The sequence below is a fragment of the Harpia harpyja genome, chromosome 12 (genome assembly GCF_026419915.1).
Source record: "Harpia harpyja isolate bHarHar1 chromosome 12, bHarHar1 primary haplotype, whole genome shotgun sequence".
Taxonomy (NCBI): domain Eukaryota; kingdom Metazoa; phylum Chordata; class Aves; order Accipitriformes; family Accipitridae; genus Harpia; species Harpia harpyja.
The window spans coordinates 7,978,827-8,000,750 of NC_068951.1; the positions used below are offsets into that span (position 1 = coordinate 7,978,827).

Below are 21,924 nucleotides of genomic sequence, written 5' to 3' on the forward strand. Positions count from 1 at the left end.
CAGGGAAGGGACTTTGGGAAAAGATTGCTATTCTCAGGAAAACGAGTGTGACTCGGTTTACCCACTTGTGCCATTACAAGCCCTGGGAGGGTTACGCTGTCCTTGTTCCAGGGGAGGGCAAGCGGCCAGGCAGACGGGCTGGGGTGAGCGAACTGTCCGTGTTTGGGTGTTGAGAGGTGACCAGGGCTCTGTGGCTCTGATGTATTACTGCCTCACTCATGGTCACCCTTGTTTCCAGCGATGCTCGCAACATGGCCCGGGACGTGCAGAACACCTTCTATGAGATCGTGGCAGAGTTTGGGAACATGAGCCAGCCCCAGGCTGTGGACTATGTAAAGAAACTGATGACGAAGGGCCGGTACTCTTTGGACGTCTGGAGTTAAGAGCGGGGCTGGCGGGGCTGGGGAGAGAACGGGTCCCCGGGTGTGGGCCCGTGGGAGGTGGAAAGTGCCTGCTCGCCCACTGCTGCTGTGGGTGACAGTGTCGTCCCCAGCCCACCGCTACCCCGATGTCACTCCCAACCCCTCCTGGGCCACAGTAGCCCCCCGGGGCAGGCTGTGTACCCTGGGGAGTGGAAGGGGTTGAGAGGGGCAGAGGGGTAGCTCAGGCTGTTGTCCAGGAGCTGCGGTGCCCCCGGCACCCCAGGGAGCACCTCATGGCACCAGCGTTTGCCTTGAGGTCAGGGACAAGGGACACAGCTGATGTGGGGCAGGAGGGGGGGACGGTGCCGGGGGAGCTCTGGGGTCCTTCCCTGAATACAAGGTGTTGCCTTATCCCCTGGGGCTGGAGACCACCCTGGCCTGCTGGCACGGGCAGCCTGGGGACAGCAGAGGGGCGGAGGAGCCGGCAGCCCCCTGCGCTGTGGGTTTGGCGTGAGGGCATGGCGTGGGGCAGCCATCTGTCCTCGCCTCCCTCCCACCCTGTGACATCCCGGCAGGATGTGGGGCTGGCAGCTGGCTCTGGGCACAGAGCTGCCCCACACCACCAGGACCCCGCAGGCACCCTGCTCCTTTCCCCCGCTGCCTGCCTTTGCTCCAGCACGCAGCGGGGAGAGGGTGGCTCCTCTCCCCTCTGGAAGAGACCCAGTCTTGGGGGGGCTCTCAGTCCGCAGGGACCCTGCTTGCTCCCTGCAGCCGGCAGCTTCCCGGTGCCCAGCCCCTCCCTCATGGTGCATACGGTCATTTTTTAAATAGTTTTTATTTTAACATCTTTGTGATTTAATCATGGAAAAAAACCCCAAAACTTTCAGGCTGTCCAATGACTGTAAATTATTTAAATACATTTGCCCTTGGAATAAAAATACTGTTTCTGTAGTTTGCTTCCTGCCCTCTCTCTACTCAGCCAGAGGGAAGAGGGAGGCAGGAGGAGCAATGGGCTGCTAACCAGGAAGAAACCTGGGCAACAGGCGGCAACTCCTGGTTTAGGCTGTGCTGGAGCTGGGGCAGCCCCTGCCCTGGGGTGCTGAGCCCTGGCAGAGCAGTGAGGATGGCAGCTGGGGCGGGGTGGTGGATGGCTCTGGACTGAGGCACAGCTGTGCTAGACGTGCTGTTTGGTTCCTAACGCTTCAGGCGTTCCCGGTGGTAGTACAGGGCTTCTCTTCCCCTAGTCTGCAGGGACACTGAAGTCTTGCTGGGCTCTGCTTGGCTCGTTGGCTGGCCAAAGCTCTGGCCACAGCCCGTGGCACGGGGCTGTGTGGGTCGGGGGTGCCACAGGAGGGAGCTCGCAGCACTGCCCTCCTGTCCCCCCTGCACCCCAGGCTGGTGTGGGGGGCACTTGGAGATGCCTCTTATTCCCTCCCCCTGATACATAGTGTTGGGCCCACTCAGAGGATGCAAGCTGTTCCGAGACCACCCTGGCAACCCAAGGCAGCACCTTCCCTTTATTTTTACGTGCGCATCCTCCAGAGATGCGAGACCAGGGTGCTGTTTGCATGGCTCCAGCGTGAAGCCTGGTTCAGACTTGTGGTGCTCCCACAGCTCCTCTGCCCTGTGGCATGAAGGTAAAGGAGGAACTGGGGTATGATGCACCCTGGAAGGCAGCACTTTTGCACGGCCTCCAGCTGCACTTGAAAGCAAAGAGGGCTGCCAGGGCAGCCAGGGAAGTGATTACTTGCAGCCGATGAGATGTGAGGGCCTTTTTAACCTCTGCCTTCAACATGCAGGAGCTGCCCTTGCTGCAGGGCTGGGGGGAGAAGGAGGAGAGATTTGGCCACCCCAGGAGCTGTGTGAGGCAGCCATCAGCCCTGGACCCTGCCTTGTCCCAAGGGAGTTGATGCAAGCTGGGCACCCCGGGCTGCCCCCTGCCTGCAGTGGGGTGGGGAGTGCTAGCAGAGCTGGGCTCGACCCCAGAGAACCATCCCAGTAAATGTCTTCAGGGCAGAGGGAAGGGGAGCAGCTGCCCCAGGCACCCTGCTCTCCTGGAGGAGGAAGGCAGACAGGACAGGAGTTGCAGGACGCTCCTGACTCCAGGTGAGTGACTCGGGCACAGATCCAGCACCGCAGTGAACGCGCGGTCTATTCGCGAGCAGGCCCCAAGCTCTGTCCCACACCCAGGCTTCCAAGGAACAGGGCGAGACACCAGAGTCTGGACGGCATCGAGAAGATGGGGATGGGAGATGGAGCTGGTGGGGAGAAACAGTCCTGACCCCCACGCTGCCCCCGCTTCAATTCCGCTTCGTGTCTTTGTTCTTGTTCTGAAACTTCTGGTGGACGACGCGGAGGGTGGTGAAGAAGTTCCCCAGGAAGAGGATGAAGAAGGGGAGGCCGCACATGAGGACCTGCAGGAGCCGCAGAGGCACAAGTCAGCAGGAGGGAACCTGCCTGGGGCATCCCCCTCCCCAGGGCAACTGCCTGGGAGCCCCCTTACCTGCCACTCCTTGCATTCCGGGTGCTGGATCATGCGGAAGAGGGTGACAGCGTTGTAGAGCTGCCAGAACTGCAAGAGAGAGGAGATTTAGGGGAGTTTCTGCTTTCAGAGGCTCGACCCCATGCTGATGTTTATCCAGCTGCTCCCTCTGGGCACAAACCCCACGCAGACCTTGCCTGAGGCCAGCCTGCCCCAGCACGCAGTGAAACCCCATCCAGGCTTGGGGCCAGAGGACCCCAGCTGGGAATCTCCCCCTTTCTTGTCACCTTCTGGAGCCCAACAGCCAGGAGGAAGCCTCAGATCAGCCTACTGCTTTTGGCCATTGGCCTAAATGATCTGACCAAGAAAGAACTCGACCTTCAGCAGCAGCAGCTGCAGAAGGGTTTTTGAAGGGTTCTCGGAGCCAGCACTTCGGCTGTATTTTGCCCATCGCTTAAGCACTTGGCAGAACTACCAGCAGCCCCGTAGGTCCTCCCCAGCTCACTAGCCGAGTCATGGAGGTGGTGGGTGCTTTGGAGGAAAAGGCTCAGCATTTGCTGAAAGCATTTCCCTGCCCCTGGCATCTGTATCGCATGGCCGTAGCAGCCTGTGGGGACCTGTGTGATATCCAGGCTGCCCAGCACAGCTGAGAATACAGCACGATCTGCTCCCACCTGAGGCTTGGGGCTCTTGCATGTCCCTGCAAGGATCGGTGCACACTCACCTGCCCAAAGAAGAGGAAAGGAAGCAGGAACGTGAGGCCTCTCCACATCCAGGACTGGAAGCCCTCTGCAAAGGATGAAGGTTTGCATGAAGACCTGAGAACACACTAGCTAGGGGACCGGACAGAGCCCAGCTCCTGAGGTTGCGGGCAGGGAGGTTTGGTGACCACCCCGTGCCTGGCTGAGAAGGTCCTGCCAGGCTAACGCAGCCTCACCGTGGGCATTTGTACTCGCAGGGAGGACTGTGGCAGGGATTCCTAGCGCTAATCTAACGTGGGCCTCTGGAGGAAGCTGCTCTGGTAGAGCTGCCCTCGCCAGCAGCTGCCATCCCTCAGCCTGAGCACTCGGTGTCGCAGGGGCCGGGGAGGCGGCAGCCCACAAGCACGTGGGTGTCGGAGGGAGGCTTTCTGTCTGTGAAGCAGCTTCCTGGGGGAAGCTCGGATGCCAGGAGCCACATCCACTGCTACCTCGCATCCTGAGGGAGCCAGCCGTGGGCCGGCGACCCCAGGAGAGCAGGAGGAGGAGGGCGTCCAGCCTGCGGGACAGAGCATCTCCCCAGTGCTGCTGCCTCACAGCAGATGCTGCTCGTGGGGTTCTGGCTTATTTGTAGCTTTTACCGTTACTGCCACTGATAAACTGCAGCCAAACTAACCTCAAACCAAAAATAACGGTCACTGTTGCCTTAACAGAAACCACAGCTCCCAGTTAGCTGAGCACCTGTCTGGTGCTGGGAGGAAAGCTGCTAGCAGCCACGGGCCTCGCGGCAATGGCAGGTCCAGTTGGACTGGGACAACCAGTCAGGGAAGATCCCAGCTTACCCACAGTCAGATCCATGTTGTGCCTCTCGCCCAGCGCTCGCAGCCGATACAAGCACCCGCTCTGATAGTAGTACTGGAGGAACTGCACAAAGCCTGCGAGGAGAGCGTGAATGTGATCAGCAGATGCCCAGGCATCATCCCCTGGCCCCAGCATCAGCTCTGAGATGACTCTTCAAACACCACCTCAGTGCCAGGGTGGTGGAGGGCAGGACAGAGGCCAAGGGAAAACCCAGGTGAGCTGAGAGCTCTGAGCAGCTACAGCCAGGCCTCCACATGTTGCAGAGCTGGGCAGGCATGCTCGGCCTCTGAAGCCAGCCGTGGTCCCAGCACACGCGGCAGCACTTACTCTGGTACATGGAGAAGGAGAGGAACTGGTTCCTGAACATCTGGTACATGAGCCCATCTGGCCTGCGGAGAGACGGTGCTGGCTGGGGGATGTGGGGCTGAAAGGGGACGCAGCCAGCCCTGCCTACCCCACAGCCAGGGTAAGGGCACCGCCGCCTCGCCCCGGCTCCCACCAAATCAGGGATTTGAGATAGCCCTCCCACAGGAATTGCAGTGCAGGGGATCGTGTTTCCCAGCCCAGGGACCCTGCCTACCACACAAAGGTGCTGACGGCTGCTTTTGTTTAGGGTGCTTGGGCCTGGAGAGGAACGTGTGGCGTTGACTGGTAGACCACAACATCCACAGAGCAGGACTACAGCCATGGCTTAGGGCAGTGAAGGCCCCTTTGTCTGAGCTGGCCGCAGCCCAAGTAGGCTGGGGTCTCTACTGCCAAAAGATGGGGGGACGCAGACTTACCATGTCAGCATGACACCTGAGAGGAAAGTGGAGACGTAGTGATGGAAAACCCACCAGCCTTTGATTCTGGAAGGCAGACACAGAGAAGGGGCGTCAAGTCTTAAGCACAAATCAAGACCCAAACACACACCAGGAGAGGAGAGCCAACCCAGCGCCAGCCGCCCTCCAGCTCCCAGGGCAAGGCAAGGAGCAGGGCTGGTTGCGAAACGGCCGTGTGTGGAGCAGGACCCAGTGCCTCCGATCTAGGCAGCACCCAGGGGCTGGGGCTCTTCCCGCACCGCCTCCGCACGGGGAGTTCCTCATGCCCGGTACAGCTCGTTACCAGGGTTTGCTACACACCCTGAGTAGGAGGGAGCTGCTCCCTCGGGAAGCAGAGAGCTACACGGCGGGTCCCAACTCCCCAGCCTTGCAAAGAAGGACCAACTCGTTGCATACCCCGCTCCTGAAGCCCGAGGGACTCACTTGGATCCGTTGTTGATCAAGATGCTCTCCCGGATGGTGAGGGTGCAGTAGTACCACACCAGGAGGAAGTTAAAGACGGCATCTGTCACCCTGGTGGGGAACAAAGCGGGGTGTAAAGCCAGCAGCAGAGCCACTGCCCGTGTGTTGGGGGCACGGGCACCGAGATAGCCAACGCTGCAGGACGCCCAGCCACCCTACGGGCAGGGAGACCTGTTTCTCCACCATCCACCATGGCCACAGCGAGACCACAGCAGCCACAAAAGCCACCCCACCTCTAGGGCAGCCGCCAGATCCTTTGTCAGGATCTCTTGTTCAGCTCTGGACCTTTCGGGATGGGAGAGGACATGGGCCCTGGGAGGAAATCTCTGCCTGGCCCCTTACAGAGAGCATGCAAGCCAGACTCACCTGGAGTTGAGAAGGAACCGACAGGAGAAGGAGACAATGAGTAAGATGATGGTGAGGTAGAGCTTGAACTTCTCGTACTCATCTTTATATGCAAACCTGCAGGGAAGCACAGGGACAGGCTTGGAGCAAGGTGGCTGCTGAAAGTCTGTGTCCTCCATCCCATCTGGCTGGACAAAACTGTTGTTCTGTTGGGAACCTCTGGGACATGCTCAGGAAAAGTCTCATCCCCTGGGTATTTCTGAGAGGAGAGCACACCAGGCCACTTTCACACAGGTGAGACAGCTTCAGGACACCACCAACCTGGCGGGTGGTCCAGAGGACTCTGGGGAAGCTGGACAGATTGGCCTCTGCTCAGGTCTTCAAGGGGAGGCCTGGGGAACTGAGAGGGGGACACAGGCTCCTGGCTGGGCACCTCTGGCATTAGTGTCCCAGCATAGAGGGGGCTCTCATAGGCCAAAATCAGCTATTGGTGTTTCCCAGGGGAAGAGGAGGGGGCTCGCCAGTGGCTGCACAAGTCTGTCTCTCCTGGAAGTCTCTAACACAGGGGAAACCTGGACATGGCTTCGGTGAAGGATCCTATTTAGCTCGTCAGAGCTAACAGTCCATCCCAGCCCCGTAGCAGGAGCGTAAGGAGGAGATGAGGACTCAGCTGATTCTGGGAAAGGAAGCAGGGGACAGCCCGGGAAGGGAATCTGCACCAGGCAGGTCAGGCCAGCCATGTGTCTGCACATGCAGCAGCTCAGCCTGGGAGGAGTTGTTGTTTCCTGGTGACAAGGGGATCCCAAGCCAGGCAAAGCACAGGGCAGCAGCGACGAGAGGACCGTACTTGGCCTGCTTGCTGAGCAGCGTGACATTCACGTTCCCGAGCACCAGACTCAGGTACAACCTGGGGAGAGAGCAGAGGCGTTAGGACGGGGAGCTGGCAGCGCTGCTGCGGAGGCGAGGCAGAGCCATCCCCTCTCGTGCCACCGCTGACGCAGTGGGGCCGGGAACGAGCCCCCAGCTGTTTTCCACTCGGAGCTGCCAGGCAGCGTGACTGGCACAAACACTCTGGCATCTCCTCCCAAGGGCAGGGGGACGGGTGGCCGAGCACACGCCCCACCTCCCCTGAGCACTGGGGTGTTTGCTGGGGCTCCCCGCTGTGCACAGCTGCCGTTCAAGGGTGGGTGAAGGGCCACGAGCAGGCAGAGGAGCGAGGGGGACAAGGGCAGCGCTGCAGAGGCTCAGCCTGGCTCCTGCCCAGGTGTCCTCTGGGGAGCTCGAGCAGGGCAGCGCAGCTGTGATGCTGCTGGGAGCAGGGTGACAGCAGGTTTGCGTGTTGCAGCGTTGCAGCCGCAGGGACGTGGAGGGAGGACTTGGTGTTTCACCCAGAGACGAGGCGCCTCTTACCCGTTCTTCTTTGGCAGATAGGCCTCCATCTCGAAGAAAACGTTCTGCCTCTCTTTTATTAGGTTCTGGGTCTCTTGGATGGACTCCTCCTGTTCGGGACTCACGTGGGCTTTGCATCTGGGGAGGAAACACGATGCTGGCATCAGGACAGCCTCTGTAACACAATCAGCACGTGCTGGTACTCGATACGTGACTGTCTCAGACAAGGACACCCCAAGGACAGGGAAGATGGACTGGAGGCAAGTCCACAACTCCATCTGCAGGGCGAGCTCCTCTGTCAGGCTGGGATGTTGCTCAAGAAAAGGAAGCAGGAACGAGGGCAAGGTGAGGCCAGACACAGACGGGTCTTCTCACCCTCGAGGAAGGATGGAGAGAGCTTTGTGCAGGAGGGGGGCAGTTCGTTACCTGCAAAGCCCTTGCAAGCTCTGAACTGCAAACAAGGCACAAACCAGAGCAGAGGAAAGGGAAACTGAGGAAGACCTGCCTAGGTGAGTCCAGACCTCCACAGTGCTTTGCTATCAGTGAGGCTGCAGTAATGTTTGTATTGAAGACAGAGCCGTGAGACGAGTTCAATAGCCCCGTCCTTGCCGCTTTCCCCTCCTGCCCTGCACCATCGCAGGACACCAACTCACTTTTTGAGGGACAACGACAACTCCTTCAGCCGCTTCTTCTGCCGTGCGATGGAGCTCGAGATCCCATCCTGGAGCTTGGTTAGCTCCTCGAGTTTCTGCTTGTACAGCTTGTGATTATCCTGAGGAGAGACCGGCATACGTTACAGCTGTCTGCCCAGCCATCCCTGTCCTTGGGTCCCCTGTGGGGCATCTATTGATGCATTTGTGAAAATCTGTCTTTAACTTCACCTGCGCAGCAGCTGGGTAAGACAAGAGGTGGGCAGAAACTGCAGGCAGAAAGCCAGGTGTGTTTGGGGACAGCCTGCAGCCATCCCTGCTTCGGTGGAGGCAGAAGCAGCTGCTGGGGACACCCATCCCCAATCCCAAGGAAGTTATCTGCAGGTGCAGACACATCCGCACGGCACAGCCTGGTCCTGCCCTTGCACATGGCTTGCGTCCGCCTCCCCTCCAGCTGCGGGCTTTGAAAGTCCAGCCAGCAACACGGTCCCGCTCCGGGGATGCTCCCGTGGTTGGGAAACCATTGACTGCAGCACAGGAGATAGGAAAGACTCGGAAAAAAAGGCTGCTGGGGCCAGAGCTACAACTGAGGGCCACAGCCACCCGGGAGCAGTGGCTTTGACTGCAGGGACAGGATTAGCAGCACTCTCTGCTTGGAGGTTTGTGCAGCACCTGCTGCTGCCCTGACTCGTGGCTCTGGGGCTCCATCCCGAGCACCCCAGGGAAGCTGGAAGGAGCCCATCAATGAGCTGGACAAAGGGGACAGACTTGCAGCATGGCTGCAGCCAACTGCCCAGCTCCTCGTGCAGCGGTAACCCAACCGCACCTGGGTAAGGCTAGATGCCACTCTTCTGCTATATTTAGAAAGGAAAGAAGAGGAGAGAGCGTGCTGGATCAATGCTCCTTGTCCAGGTCAGCTGGAAAACAGCCTCACCTCGACCACGGGCAGCCTGAATGCCACCTCCACCAGGTGGAATTAAATGCTGCTCACAACAACCCTTGGACTAGACCTTGACGCACACACATTTTAGCCTCCATAGCTCTTATCGAGCACTTTATCAGCAGATCTCAAAGCTGTTCCCAAGGGAGAAAGGTGAAACCGAGACGCAGAGGAGGGAAACAACTCATTCTCCCTCTGGTGACAAGCAGCAGAAGGGTGAGAACAGATCCCAGATAGCCCTGGCTCCCTCAGCAGTGATTTATGTCCCTGATCTCTCACAGGACATGCCCTGCTTGACCATCAAGCTTTCCTGCTCCCAGCTGGAGTCATCTCCTTCTATTGCTCTGGAGTTAACTGAGAGCGAGTGGCTTTTGTGACAACTCCTTTAGACGTGCCAGCGTCCGAGCACCACGCTCAGAGACAGCCTGGATCAGGAGCCCCTCCAGGAGAATGTTCCCAAAGGAAAGGGCCGGCACTGTGCAGCTGCACGCAGGGTTCAAAGCGGGCAACCTGGGACATCCACACAACCCCTATGGAGCAAGAGGAGGTTTCTCAAAGCCTCCCTTGCCCCAGATTTGGGCACAGCTGCAACGTGACCGCAACAACATCCGCTTCGCCCCGCTCCCGGGGGGGAAGAAGGGGGAAAGGGAACTGGTGCAGATGCAGCTGGTTGAGCTGAACCGCAGCAGAAGATGGTTAGCCAGTCTTTTCCTTGGGTGACCCCTGCCTGAGAATGAAGCCTGCCCACTCCTTCCCCTGGCAGCAAGCGCCCTGGGGATTACACAAAGCAGGTGGAAACATCTCTGATACCAGTCACCTTCCCAGCACAGAGCCCCTGGCCAGCCCTGGTGGGTGACAGGGCACTGGAGGGAGGGTGCCCGGGGTCGAGGGAGGCAGGCTCTCGAGACAAGGCGCCTGGCTGTAGTGTGACCGGATTCCTGGCTGTCTCCGCTCTGCTGGCCGGCTCCACTGTGAGGCTGGCTTTGGGCTTGCCGGAGCCAGGCTGAGAGGAGCGATAAGTAGTGTGAAACAGCATCTGTGTACCTCATTCCCAGCTGTGCCATGCCAGGCAGCACTGCTCCCCACTCCAAGCTTTTAAAAGCCCAGAGACCTCGTGTCTCCACGCCACGTCCATCACAGGCTGGATAATTAGATTGCCCCAGCCCTGGAAAGCCCCGGTTCTTGCCAAACTCCCGTGTCCAGGCTCCTTGGCGGTGCCCCGGCACAGCCTGGCACCCCCTGCCCTGCTCGGAAACCCTTTTCCCAGAAGCACAAGGGCTCGTTTATCAGTCGTGACCGAGGGCTGGGGCAGGGGAACAGCGGGAAAAGCGACCAGAATCCGAGCAGGGAGACCCCGCTTGTCCCCGGCACCCGTTAGGGATGCTGCCGGGCCCCCCCCGCGGAGGAGCTTTCACCCCCGGTGACAGTAACCCCGGGGTGCCCCGGCTCGGCCGTCCCCGCCGCGGTGCTTGGGGGACGAGGCGAACCCTGATGCAACGGCGGAGCCGTCCCTCCGCCCTCGGCGCCGACCGGTGGTGGTTGCCCAACCGGTGGCTGAGGTCACCGGGCCCGGGTCTCCCGGGGAAAGCTCCTCTCGGTCTCCGGGGGCCGGTAGCCGGCGGGGCGCGGCTGCCCGCGGGCACGGCGGCGGTACCTGGATGCGCTGGTAGCCGTCCTGCAGCTCCTCCCACTCCCGCAGGCACTCGGTGGCCGAGGTGCCGCAGGCCATGGCGGCGATGGCGGCGGGCGAGCGGCCCCGGCCCGCGGCGCTGGGCTGCGCTGGGCGGCCGCCGCCTCCCGCCCCGCTTCCGGGCACGCCCCGCCGGGGGGCGGGGAAAGGGGCGGGACCACGGGCCGGGGGGCGGGGCCAGCTCTAGCCTGGGGTTTTTTTGTAAGTAGCGACCTGGATTAAGGAGGGAGAAAAAAAAAAATCAGAGACGTTTCCCGGGCGCTCAGGGCTCTTCGAAGCTCAGGGGGCCGGTTCGCTGTCAGCTCGGGTGGTTCTGGGTGTAAATTCACCTACAGAACGGTACAGGCCGGCTGGCTCCGTCCCTGAGCGCACGTATTTGAATTACAAACGGAGCGGGGGATGATCTAAATTGAAAAAAAACCGTAAATCCTTAGCACAGAGTGCAAGGAAAGCCCAGGAGCGTTTTCTGTAATGTTTTATTTTGTGACGCCAACGTGAAGAATTCACAGTGCGGTAAGAGAGAGGACAGTACTGAGTTTAGGTTTCACGTAGCAGGATTGATGCTTCAAAGTTACCAGCCGTGCCAAGAGCTTCGGTTGCTGTATTAGAAGGTGGCAAGTGGGAGGTGTGGTCTTGACCCAAAATAATACGGAGCTAAAGACGAAAGCCTTTCCATTACATTAAGATCTTTTTCCAAACAGTTCAAGGAACTTTCTACCGACACGGTGGTACGGACAGGGAAGCACCTTTCCCCGCTGGGTGTTCTCTTTGCTACCTGTCAGTAGTTTGGTTCAGAGATGTCTGTGATCGTGGCCCCATAGATTTGGGTCTCCCAGTCTGAGAGCTGTTTCACAAAGCCCCGGTGTGGTCTCATGTTCGTTTTGCATTTCAGAACGTAGTCCCAAGCTCTCTGTGAACAGAAGGAAAGAAAAGAAGTGTTAGGAATTTGAACTGAATGTGAATCTCGGGTAGGTACACAAAGCAGCTACACCTGTGGACGACACAGCTTTGTATTTACTCCTTGTGTTGGACAGCAAGAACCTGCAGATAAGACTTTGGCTACCAAAGTAGGGACAGTCTGGATCCAGATGTGAACTTCCAAGAAGCCTGTCACCTTCATGCTCTGCTCTCCTGGATACGAGGACAGCTCAGGCTGCTCTCACCACCTAGCAGGTATCTTGTGTTATTTTACACCGATGGAGCAATGCAGCCCTGGATTTTTACCCTAAAATGCTGTTTCTTCCATGGATGATAAGCAAAGCAGTGAAGTATCAGCTATTCACAGGGAAGCAACAAAGGTTATCATGTTTCTGGATTGGTGTGACCTGATATGGCAAAGCAGCTATGACACTCCAGTTATCCCACTGCATTAATCACAGCCATCTTCATTATTTGTTAGTCCCAAGTAACCAGCTAGGAACTCTGCTACACACAGGGTAGATCCACCAGCATTACTTGGCTTTACTGCAGCTGCATCCTTGGGTTTACCCAGTAGTGCTCATCTTCCCGCTTTTAAAAGAGACTGCCCCCAGCACCTGGAGGATTGCTTAAGCGTAATGAGACCAAAGGTTAGAAGATAGTGCTCCATTGGTTTGTTTTTCTAATCTCAATGATTCTGCAGGCTCCGAGGCTGATCTTCCAATATTTACTCCTCTGGGCCCACAGTGTGGATGTCTCTAGTTCCCCTGAACTCAATAGATCTACTCACATATCAATTACTGACAGAATAAGGGGCTGCACATCCCAAGTCTGCCTTTCTTTTGCAATATCTGCATCTTTGGAAGCTTTCGAAGATCTTTGCCTAGACTGGCTAAAGGATCACATGGGAGTCTGTTGCACTGCTTTCGTCAGCAAGAAACAAACTTGTCTGCCAGGGTAATCCCCCAGGAAAGCTTCACCCAGTCAACTGTGGGCAAGCACTGCCCAGGCGAGCCGCAGCATGCTGCTGCTGTGTCGACCTTTCCTTCTTCTTTTTTTTGGCACTTAGTAAAATCCTGAAACAAGCCTGTTGATACCAACTGAGAGAAATTGCAAGGTTCAGCTTTTGACTTTTGCACTGCCGTTGCAAGCACCTCCAGTAATTTAGTGTGCAAGCGAATGGTTATCAGTGTGCAGGAACAATCACACCCAGCATTAGTGGCAGAGACTAAATAGTGTCTGCAGCCCTGTTGGCAGGCTCAACCTGAAATTACCCATTGGCACACAGCGATGGCAAGAGATTTCCTCTTATGTTGCAAATGTTTGCACAAAATCAATTAAATTATTAGATACAGGCCCAGCTTCAGTGAAGCTTGGATCAATCCTTTCAAGCTCCCAAAGGAGGAAACGCTTTCCAAAATAGGACAACATTTTTAAGGAGACGCCTTTCAGTTCCCATGGGAACTAGCCTGCTCTGTGCTAAGCAGGCACCACCATGGGATGGTGCCTACAGCAGCATGATGCCCATGCATTGTATGCAAAGGGAAAAAGGGCCTGGCACCAGGGGAGGCTCTTGCACAGCCGGGTCATTCTCAGCCATCATTCATTATTTTTCTTACATTATTCAGAGCTATGAAACAGCATGTACTGGCCATCTAACCTGTACATGCCTCCTGGGCTAGTATTATCCCATTCCAGATTTCTCTACAGTAGTACCTGTGGGAAAGGGATTGCTTCTGGAGAAATAAAATAGGATTTTGGAAGAAGTCAATGCTGATGCTGAAGTAAGTGGTAAATCAGAGCCCTGCAAGCACTGGGTTCTAATTGCCCTGTAACCCCATGGTATTAAGAGATGGGATTAACTCCAGTAGCTTCCAGGTACTTTCTTTCTCGGATCCAGGAGAGCAGAAATGCTAAGATCTGTAACCACAGCTTTATTTTTATAGCCCTGTAGTTAAGGAGGGAAATACAAGAATATGACAGGTGCCAGGGTAAGGACTCACAGATCCAAAATCACACCTAAGCCACCTCCTTAACAGTATAGAGGCTGCAATCTGATATAACAGAATCTGTTACATTATCAGGTGGATAATCTGCATCAAAGCACAGATAATGGCTTTCTCATTACTACAGTAATGAGGCTTCAGAAACAGAAATAAACTGCAGACCGAGCCAGTATCTGTGGGAAATATGACAGTGATGTACCTTCAGGGAAAACTGGCAGGAATGCATAAGATAGGCCATGGTTGCTGTGCTGCTCCGGCTTATCCCCAGGCTGGAGAACACCAGTACCGCTCCGTGATCCAGCTGAGCATCTGAGTAAAGAAATGCCAGTCACAAATTAGTGATCTGGGAAATCAAACTTCCAGTTGTACGGTTGAGATCTAATTCAGTGACAGCCGACAGGCTAGCAGCCTGAGCGACAGGACCCCTCATGAACCCTGACAGCAGCAGATGGGCACTGCCAGCTCCTGTTTCTGTAGCATTTGCCTTTCTTAAAAATCCAGAGTTAAAACGTGGCTTTGAAGACCAGAACAAATGACAATGGCCAGTCAATGCTTCATTACAGATCAGTGTCGCCTTTACATCAGATAGCTGAAGAAAAGTGGCCTACCATGACCAATCAGCTGTGGTCAGCATCACATCAGCTACTCAAACTCTTCCCAGAAATGTTCAAAGATATTGAAATTTGTGATCAATGCAAGCCTAACTGTTCTCCACTGAAGCTGGAGGAATCAGCAATCAAACTGGAGGGACTTAGACTTCCAGTCCCTTACCCCTCCATGGTGATCACCAGCAGGAAGCATGTACATGCCAGCTAGGGCACTGGTTTTATGATGTTTGTATGATGGATACTTTGCAGTGAAAATTGCTAAGATCAGCAAACTCATTTTCTACAAAAGCGAAGCCCAGGGATGCTGTCAGTCGCTCCTAACCACATCAACTCTGCTACCTATGCCTAAAAGGTTGCCTATTTTATTAATAGCCTTTTGAATTCTTTCCCTCGCTCTCCAGAGCAGGCAGCATGACATGTTTTTGGAATATCAGCAACTGAACTCTAGAATTCATAGGGCAAAGCCTCTTCTTTTACTGCTGCCAAGAGGTTGTAGGGTTTTGTATTTTTTTCTTCAAGCTCTAAAACAGTTTTCTGACTTATTTCTACCATGAGATACTAATTCTATTCTAAGACCTGAGCAGCAATGGCCTCACTCCAGCATACACCTCGCATGAGGACACTCACACTCCTCTCAGAGTATGGGGAGAGCTTTAGTCTACTGTTCACCCATAACTGTTCCAGTTTAAGTAATCTACTCTAAATTGTCAAGTAAACAGACTATCAAGTAAACAGTATACAGTTCCACAGGAGCTACGGCTACTAAAGTCTTAATAGTCTTTTTGGAAACTTCCACAAACTGATGTGGGAAAGAAACTTTCTTCTGAAATACTACTGGGAAAAAACCTGGGGAGAAATGAAAGGCAATTAAGTGTATTTTGATACTTGGGTTTTAATGCATGCAGATCACGACATTCAGTTCAGGACTACAAAATTATATCCTCAAATATTGTTTCCTTGTTTCTTTGTTTGCATCCAGTTGTCATTTCTTATTTTGTACTTGGATTATAAGGTCTATGGGGACAGGGTGGTCTTTTGCTTCTGAGTCTGTACAACACTCAACTCAGCAGGGCCTTCCTTGGTCTGTGGCAGGTGTTACTTCATAAGTGTGATAAAAGATGACGACATGGTTGCACACCATCACAGGATGGAGCTGTGGGAGCTGTCTGCTGTGCTGCTGCAGACACTGAGCTGCAGAGTATGTTTCTTTATTGCCCTCTCTGATGTAATCAGCTGAATGCGGGCTTATGCCGTCCAACCTGAAAATCTTCCTAGGCCCTACGGTGGGTCTGCACTGGAAATCACAAAGATTAGCAGCGTCCTGTGGTAAGTTCTCTAATGTGTGTCACACTGTTGTTCAAATAAAGCTCTGGCAGATGAAGATTTGGGCTGGTAAGGGTCAAAGGGTTGTATTTAAGAATGAAGGAATAGGACGCAATCCTATGAAGCCCTGGTAGACATCCTGCAGCAAAACCTTTTCAGATCAGGTGGAAAGCTCACTGTTATCAGAGTGAGGTGTTCTTTAAAGTGAGTAGGAACATCAGAGTGAGATACCCTGTAAAATCTCCCTGTCCATCAGGCTGGTTGGTAAGGCAGCTCTGGCATCCATTAGGGTGTGGGCTTGCTCGGGAGTATACTGATCATGAAAGATTATGACCCTCCTGTCTGAGCTTCCTGTTCGAGTGAATTGCAGTCACTCCCATCTAATATCCTAGAGTGAGCAAGGTCTCAGGAATTCCAGATCAGGAACAACTCACCTATGAAATGACAAATGGTGGCAAAGGAAGAAAAAAGATCTCCTTCAAGCGAATCTGGAACAGATATATGGAGGTATTTGCCGCCTTCTGCAAACCTGGGAAAAGAGTACAGAGCGTGACATGGACCAGAGAAGCAGCTTTGAAAAAATGTGTTTGTTGGAGGCAAGCTGATAATTTTGTTTGCTATTACATGTGTTGAGTTTTTCATCATCGTCATCATTAACATTATGATAAGGGATTTGTTATGGTAAGACACCGAGATGCTTGTAATAAAGAACCAGTTTTAATTACTGATTTTCTGTTCCACATGGTATCAGCACTGATGTCTTAACTTAACCTACAGCTTCCTTTATCTGTGAGCTAAATGAAAACGGATTGACTGAAAGCAAGACTGCCTTCACAGTGTGCATATTGGCTGTTTTGTGGACATAGCCCCCCAATTGCCTTCATGTGTTTTTCTGTGACAGCATCCTCCTCCTTCTACAAGCTCAGAAAACTCAACTCAGAGAACTAATGGAGCAAAAAATTGGTGAGGAATTTCTGAAATGTTAAGGCACGTCACGCAGAGGGTATGGGAAGATTACCCATGACACAGAGACCTTTGATATTTTCCTCTGGAGCCAAAGGCATGAGAAATGTCTGCTGGTACACATGTCCTGGGGTAGGTAACTGGATTTGTTACTAAACTTTGTTTTGGTCACCACACTGAGAAATGCCACTGGATTTTTCACTGTGTGAAATGGCATTTCCAGGATGGCCTACAGACTCTGCTGAATGATCGGGGACAGATGTAGGTAAGGAAGGAAGACCAACAATGTGAAATCACCAATGTGAAACATCGGTGATTTAGCTTTTCCACTGATGTGTTTGTAAGATTTTGCTCTGAAAGCTATTCAGAGATACACGTTCTTCCCAAAGGATGGTGGTATGCAATAGACTCAAAATGCCAAGGGCCTTCCAGTCCTCCTCTTACCCAATCCACCCATGTCATGGTCAAAGGCTGCAGGACTGCATTGCTGCTGTGCTAACTCTGGAGTAGAGATTGGAAAAATGAGCATGAAACAGCACTTGAATCTGCAGTGAACAACAGAGGTTTCCTTGGAAGTTCACAGGCACTGACTCCTCTGTGAATGGGCTCTGGTGCTGTGCCACCTCACTTTTTTCACAGGCACAGACATTGGTGAGGGTAAACCTTGAACTATTTAACTTACAGTGTTGCAGGCTGTTCAGAGATGTTGACTTGTGCTTTGATCTTCAGATCTTTCTGAATTTGTTGGTCACAGGCCTGCTTGAAATTGCCCATATATAACTTTGCAGGCAGTATTTCTACAGGGTATGGCTGGAAGTTGTCTAGTTCCTGCCAGAGAGAAACCATAGGCTCAGTTTAGAGAGTGTATTTGCTCCTACTAGCTTGGTAAGTTCTTAAACAGAAGTCATGTGAAGAACTGAACACACACTTAGTCAACAGCCCATGACACATTCCAGTGTAATGAAGAGTGTAAAGAAATTCAATCACCTGGACTTTCTGTATATTGAAGTCTTTGCTAGATTTACTGAGAATAATTGACAGCATTGCTGTCATTGTGGCATTACTTGAAACAAATCCTAACTAAACAGGAGGCAGCATATATTCTTTACATTGTCTGGAGGGATTGCAGCATAACAGATTCATCTGATGTTCTCCCCGGTTACTGTTTGCAAGGCTAAATGAAATCATCTGCCACCTGCAGAGCTGCAGGTGCCACGCAGTGGCACAACACAAGTCACTGCTTCCAGCATCTGCAGTGTGAAGGCTGAGAATAAAAATACACAAATAGCCCATAGTGCCTCTACATCCCTAACTGATACTTGGCTAATGCTACAGCGTAACAATTTAAAGCAACAGAGAACAACAGCTTAAACTGAGAGCCAAGGAGGTACTCTGTGTCCAACTGAATCTGATGGGGAAGTTGAGCAGTTTGCTACCCTTCACAAAGAAGCACAAAGTGAACTGATTTTCTCTCCTGTGCTGTGGCATCCCACAGGTTAGCACTGTGTCATGGGCTATTTCACGTGAACCAGAAGTGAATAGGAACAATGGAAACAAAAGACATGTTGCGATGAGATGCTCTCTGCTGTCCAGCGCCCTCTAAATCCGCCCTGCCTCAGGTCCTGTCCTAGATGTGAAAAAAGGGTAATTGTTTCTCATAAGCTAAATAGATCAATGTTTGTAGACGAAACCAAACAATTAGGATACCAGTGTTCCCATGGATGGCTGTTGTCTTTCTGGGCCTGTTGAAACAATGCACCAGCACTTGCTTTGTGATCCTTCCTGATGAAAAGCTTTACAGACATGGAACACAGTGCTTGACAGGAATTGTACTTCTGTCTGAAAACATTTACTGTATACCATCCCAGATAACCACGTGTGAGAGAGGAACCTGCTTCCTTTCATCATTTGCTACTGTTTGTTTAGTTATCTGTACTCTCCAGTGGGCCAGTTTCAGGGTTATCAGAGAAACCTTCCCAGGTTGTTTTCATGAGCTTTCTTTCACGCAAGAGGAAAAAAAGGCAAAGTGTGGCTGTAAAAGAACTAGTGGTGAGACTCAGGGCAAGCACAGTAACTCAAATTACATTTAATTCCTTTGTTTGAAATTATTCTGATAGCAGGTTTACAACACCATTTCATTTGAATTCATTAGCCATCATCAGCTGAATATGAATGCTAATGTCTTCTACTTGCAAATTAGTCTCATCTCACCTGAGGCATCCACAATATCTTCTGAGTCCTCAGAAAATGATAGCAAGCTGAAAAACGCTTGTATCCTCCCCTCAGGACAAGGACGGGATGGCGGGTGAACTGCTCTAAGCATCTGGCATACTGGATGGCAGTTCCTTCCTCAGCATCTAATGAGATCAAAAAGCTGTTTGCCAGGGTAGGTTCAGAGTGCCTCCACCAGCACTGGGGGTTACATCTGTCCCACTGACACCGACAGAAAATTCCTTTTCATTTCACCTAATGGTCTGTAGAGAGTCTTGTTAAAAGCTAGACTTATTCAAAATTTTACTGTTGCTGCAGGTCAGTAACAGAGCATGCTGGTTTTCACCTCTTGTCCTGATCTTTTATGCCTCTCCTGGTTTCTTTTGTAGGTCTAGATCAAGATTTTTTTCCCTCCCCAGTATTCTTTGGGAAATGCTTGTAATAATTTCCCTAATAGGGAAGTATTATTAATTTAAATCTAATAATCTCAGTTTTATTGAGCCCCTTTTCTTTAGTCTGCTTTAGGCAAAGGGGGAAAGAAGGAGATATCGTGAATAAATTCTTCACAAGTGTTTTGAACACTCCCCTCAGTGAAGTATATTATGTGAGATGGCTGCCCCCCCTCCTTCTCCCAAGGGATCCATCCCGCCTGCCTCTAGCTATGTCTGCTTTATAAATAGATCAGCACAATAGAAACCCACTTCTGATTCTTCACACCTTCCCTTGCTACTGTCTCATCACCGAGTGTTTATGAGCATGCTTGCTTTATTCATTCCCCTTACACTCCCAGATATTTTTCTTAAACAAATGATGTAAATCTTTGCTGAAACTACAGTAGCCTTTATAAAGCTAATAGGAGCCAAAGAAACATACAGAAGTGGTTCTGCACACAGCAGAACTCCTTGCCAAAGGATGCGTGAAAGCTAAACATTTCCATGGTTCAGGGAAGACTGAACAATTACATGGAAAAGTTTCCAGCTCTTCACACTTCTCAGTGAACTCCATCAAATCACCACCCCCATTAAAGCTAAGTCTTTTAGAATATGATAATGTGAAAGCCTTTTATAACCCTCAAAGAAGGAAGTACTCACTCTGTGAACATACGGAACTTGAGTCAGTGTTTTCAGTATGTAAAGAAGCACTGCTCCCTAAAAGACAATCATTGGACAAGCCCAATCTCAGTGAAATGTGGAAAAAAAAATTCCTCATATGCGACAAGGAACTTCAGCGGGATCAGTCCACAGATAGGAAACCAGGTCTGCCAGGATGCTTTGAAATAAAACCTGGATTTCTGAAGCCTAAGAACATATGCAACACAGTGAAAAACCACATGCATAGCACAGATGTTCATTTTTCAAATAAAACTGGGTAAATTTGCATCTCTTCCAATAAGCTCATAAAATTAAATGAGAAATGGGAAGAATACCTATCTGACAGTGAGGTCTTGACTGACATGGGTCACACGTACCTTCTTCTTTCTCCTCTTCCTCATAGTCACAGCAATCCAAAGAGCTGGTCTCGCAGTCATACACCACACAGTATCTGACACACCCCAGCTCCTCTGAATCCGGTACCAGGTACTCCCCTGTAGGACTCTACCAAAATCACAGAGGAATTCTATCAGGAGCACAGCTCCACTCTTTTCTTGTGGCATCAATGCTACATCTTGCGACATCTTGCAAATTGCTACTCTATAGCTATGGGATGGGTTTGGGGCTATGTCTGCACTTGACGCTGAAAGACCCAGTTAGAATTCAGAAATGACGCAAACTACGCCGGATTGCTTCATCAGCTGCAGCGGTAAAGATGCCAGCACAGTCCTTTGTGAGACAAGGCCAAATATGTTAATTCTTGTGCAATATTTTTCCTGATATACAGCTCCTATGTGCCAATCCTTTGGGCTACTGAAGCCACCTTTGCTTTGTGACAGAATACATCCCCCCAGTGGCAGAAATGGAACATGGCTGAGACAGGCAGGGGAGAGACTGGGACAATTTCCGTGGGTTTAAAGTCAATTTTGGCTTACAGCTAATTGCTAAATCCAAGGATGGTTTACACAAACGGTAAGCCCCTCACCTGTTCAATCCTGCGTGCTGTAATAATATGGCTTTCATCATATTCACGCTGAGTACGAGCATCTGAAAAAAGCAACCAAGACAGAGCGATTGGCTTGTTTGATGCTTTAAAGGTAGAATCCTGTTTGTAATTCAGTCAGTGGGAATTCAGGCACCGACATCAACCAGGGAAAGAGATTCGGTTTTTCAGACACTGAGACTTTCTGATGTGGCTATAATGAATGCCAATACTGATGTGAGTCTACGTGTAACACCAAGTGATGCCAGCAGCTTTAGTCCTGACCCAAGTGTGGTACCGCAGCGTTCATGGCGCCAGTCCCATGCTCTGTTCTGCTCTGCCCTGTGGTGTAGCCAGGCCCCCACTCACTGGGCCTGCTCTGACCTCCTGGCGTCCAGCACCTCCACCTCTGTGCTGCCCCTGAGACGGGGAGAGGGGCACCGGAGAGACCCCAACCCCACTCCCAAACTGGCTGATTCCCTCGCCGAAACACTTAATAATGTTGCAATATCAGGCACCCTTTTGGGGGGTATTGGCAGCATGCCGGATGCAAATGCATATCCGCAATTTTTGTGCAACGGTCAAGAAATCTTGTCCACCTCTACAACCTCCGGGAGCAGCCGGGAAGAGCGTGTATCCCTGGGACGCATCAGAGCAGGAAGAGCTGGACGTGACAAAAGCAGTACCGGCTCACGGCACCTGAGATGGGATGCGAGAAACGCCCCAACGGCAAGGCCCCAGGAATTACGAGAAGTAATGTGTGCTCTTCCCCGTAGGCCGGAGCCCACAAACCCCATTTCTCCTCAGGAAACCTGCCCAGGCCGGAGCGCGGTGCCCGTGGGCCGCAGGCAGGGTCAGGCCGCAGCAGCAGCAGCAGCGGGAGCAGCAGCGGGAGCAGGCCTCCTGCCCGCGGGCTCACCCAGCAGGCACAGGTAGTTGGGCTCCGCCAGCCGGGACAACCGCCGCTGCTGGTTGAGGATGTTGTAGAGGCGGCCGGGCTCGCAGAGCGCTATCCCCGCCATCCCCCGCCGACAGGGCGATTGTCGCCGACAGGCCTTACAGCCCGGCTCGCCCCGTTGCCGTGGCAACGGCGGAGCGCGGCCCGCTGGCGCCGCCTGGTTG

General features: G+C 52.8%; 3 protein-coding genes across 6 annotated transcripts in view; 1 reads left to right on the forward strand and 2 right to left on the reverse strand.

Moving 5' to 3' along the window:
- LOC128148894 (NADPH--cytochrome P450 reductase) overlaps window positions 1-1,313 on the forward strand; it is a 31,601-nt gene extending 30,288 nt beyond the window's left edge. For all 3 annotated transcript variants that reach the window (XM_052803294.1, XM_052803292.1, XM_052803291.1), the window contains one exon: window positions 239-1,313. In XM_052803294.1, coding sequence (XP_052659254.1) covers window positions 239-383 — 145 coding nt within the window. In that variant the 3' untranslated portion in view covers window positions 384-1,313. The remainder of the gene's footprint in view (window positions 1-238) is intronic.
- On the reverse strand, window positions 1,179-10,833 carry TMEM120A (transmembrane protein 120A). Its single transcript, XM_052803295.1, has 12 exons — window positions 10,665-10,833; window positions 8,074-8,192; window positions 7,442-7,558; window positions 6,879-6,938; window positions 6,053-6,148; window positions 5,648-5,737; window positions 5,186-5,251; window positions 4,731-4,792; window positions 4,385-4,477; window positions 3,569-3,633; window positions 2,866-2,934; window positions 1,179-2,776 (listed from the first exon to the last, which is right to left on the reverse strand). The coding sequence occupies exons 1-12, from the start codon at window positions 10,737-10,739 to the stop codon at window positions 2,663-2,665; spliced, it is 1,026 nt and encodes a 341-aa protein (XP_052659255.1). The 5' UTR covers window positions 10,740-10,833; the 3' UTR covers window positions 1,179-2,662.
- A 326-nt stretch (window positions 10,834-11,159) lies between these two features.
- STYXL1 (serine/threonine/tyrosine interacting like 1) lies at window positions 11,160-21,905 on the reverse strand. 2 transcript variants are annotated; one of them, XM_052804835.1, is made up of 9 exons: window positions 21,722-21,905; window positions 20,806-20,867; window positions 20,198-20,324; window positions 19,821-19,877; window positions 18,730-18,875; window positions 17,201-17,346; window positions 15,990-16,084; window positions 13,824-13,933; window positions 11,160-11,610 (listed from the first exon to the last, which is right to left on the reverse strand). In XM_052804835.1, exons 1-9 carry the CDS (start codon window positions 21,822-21,824, stop codon window positions 11,479-11,481), a joined length of 978 nt encoding a protein of 325 aa, XP_052660795.1. In that variant the 5' UTR covers window positions 21,825-21,905; the 3' UTR covers window positions 11,160-11,478. The 2 variants fall into 2 exon arrangements, with proteins under 2 accessions (XP_052660795.1, XP_052660796.1); XM_052804836.1 differs by lacking the exon at window positions 19,821-19,877.
- Window positions 21,906-21,924: the final 19 nt, after the last annotated feature.

Coding starts and splice junctions, on each gene's coding strand:
- TMEM120A (XM_052803295.1), bottom strand. CDS start 10,739: ATGGCCTGCGGCACCTCGGCCACCGAGTGCCTGCGGGAGTGGGAGGAG. Junction 5,252..5,647: donor TTGATCAACAACGGATCCAA/GTGAGTCCCTCG, acceptor TCTGCCTTCCAG/AATCAAAGGCTGGTGGGTTT. Junction 4,793..5,185: donor TCAGGTGTCATGCTGACATG/GTAAGTCTGCGT, acceptor GTCTCTCCGCAG/GCCAGATGGGCTCATGTACC.
- STYXL1 (XM_052804835.1), bottom strand. CDS start 21,824: ATGGCGGGGATAGCGCTCTGCGAGCCCGGCCGCCTCTACAACATCCTC. Junction 13,934..15,989: donor CACCATTTGTCATTTCATAG/GTGAGTTGTTCC, acceptor TTCTTTACTCAG/ATGCTCAGCTGGATCACGGA. Junction 11,611..13,823: donor CCTGCCAGTTTTCCCTGAAG/GTACATCACTGT, acceptor TTCTGTTCACAG/AGAGCTTGGGACTACGTTCT.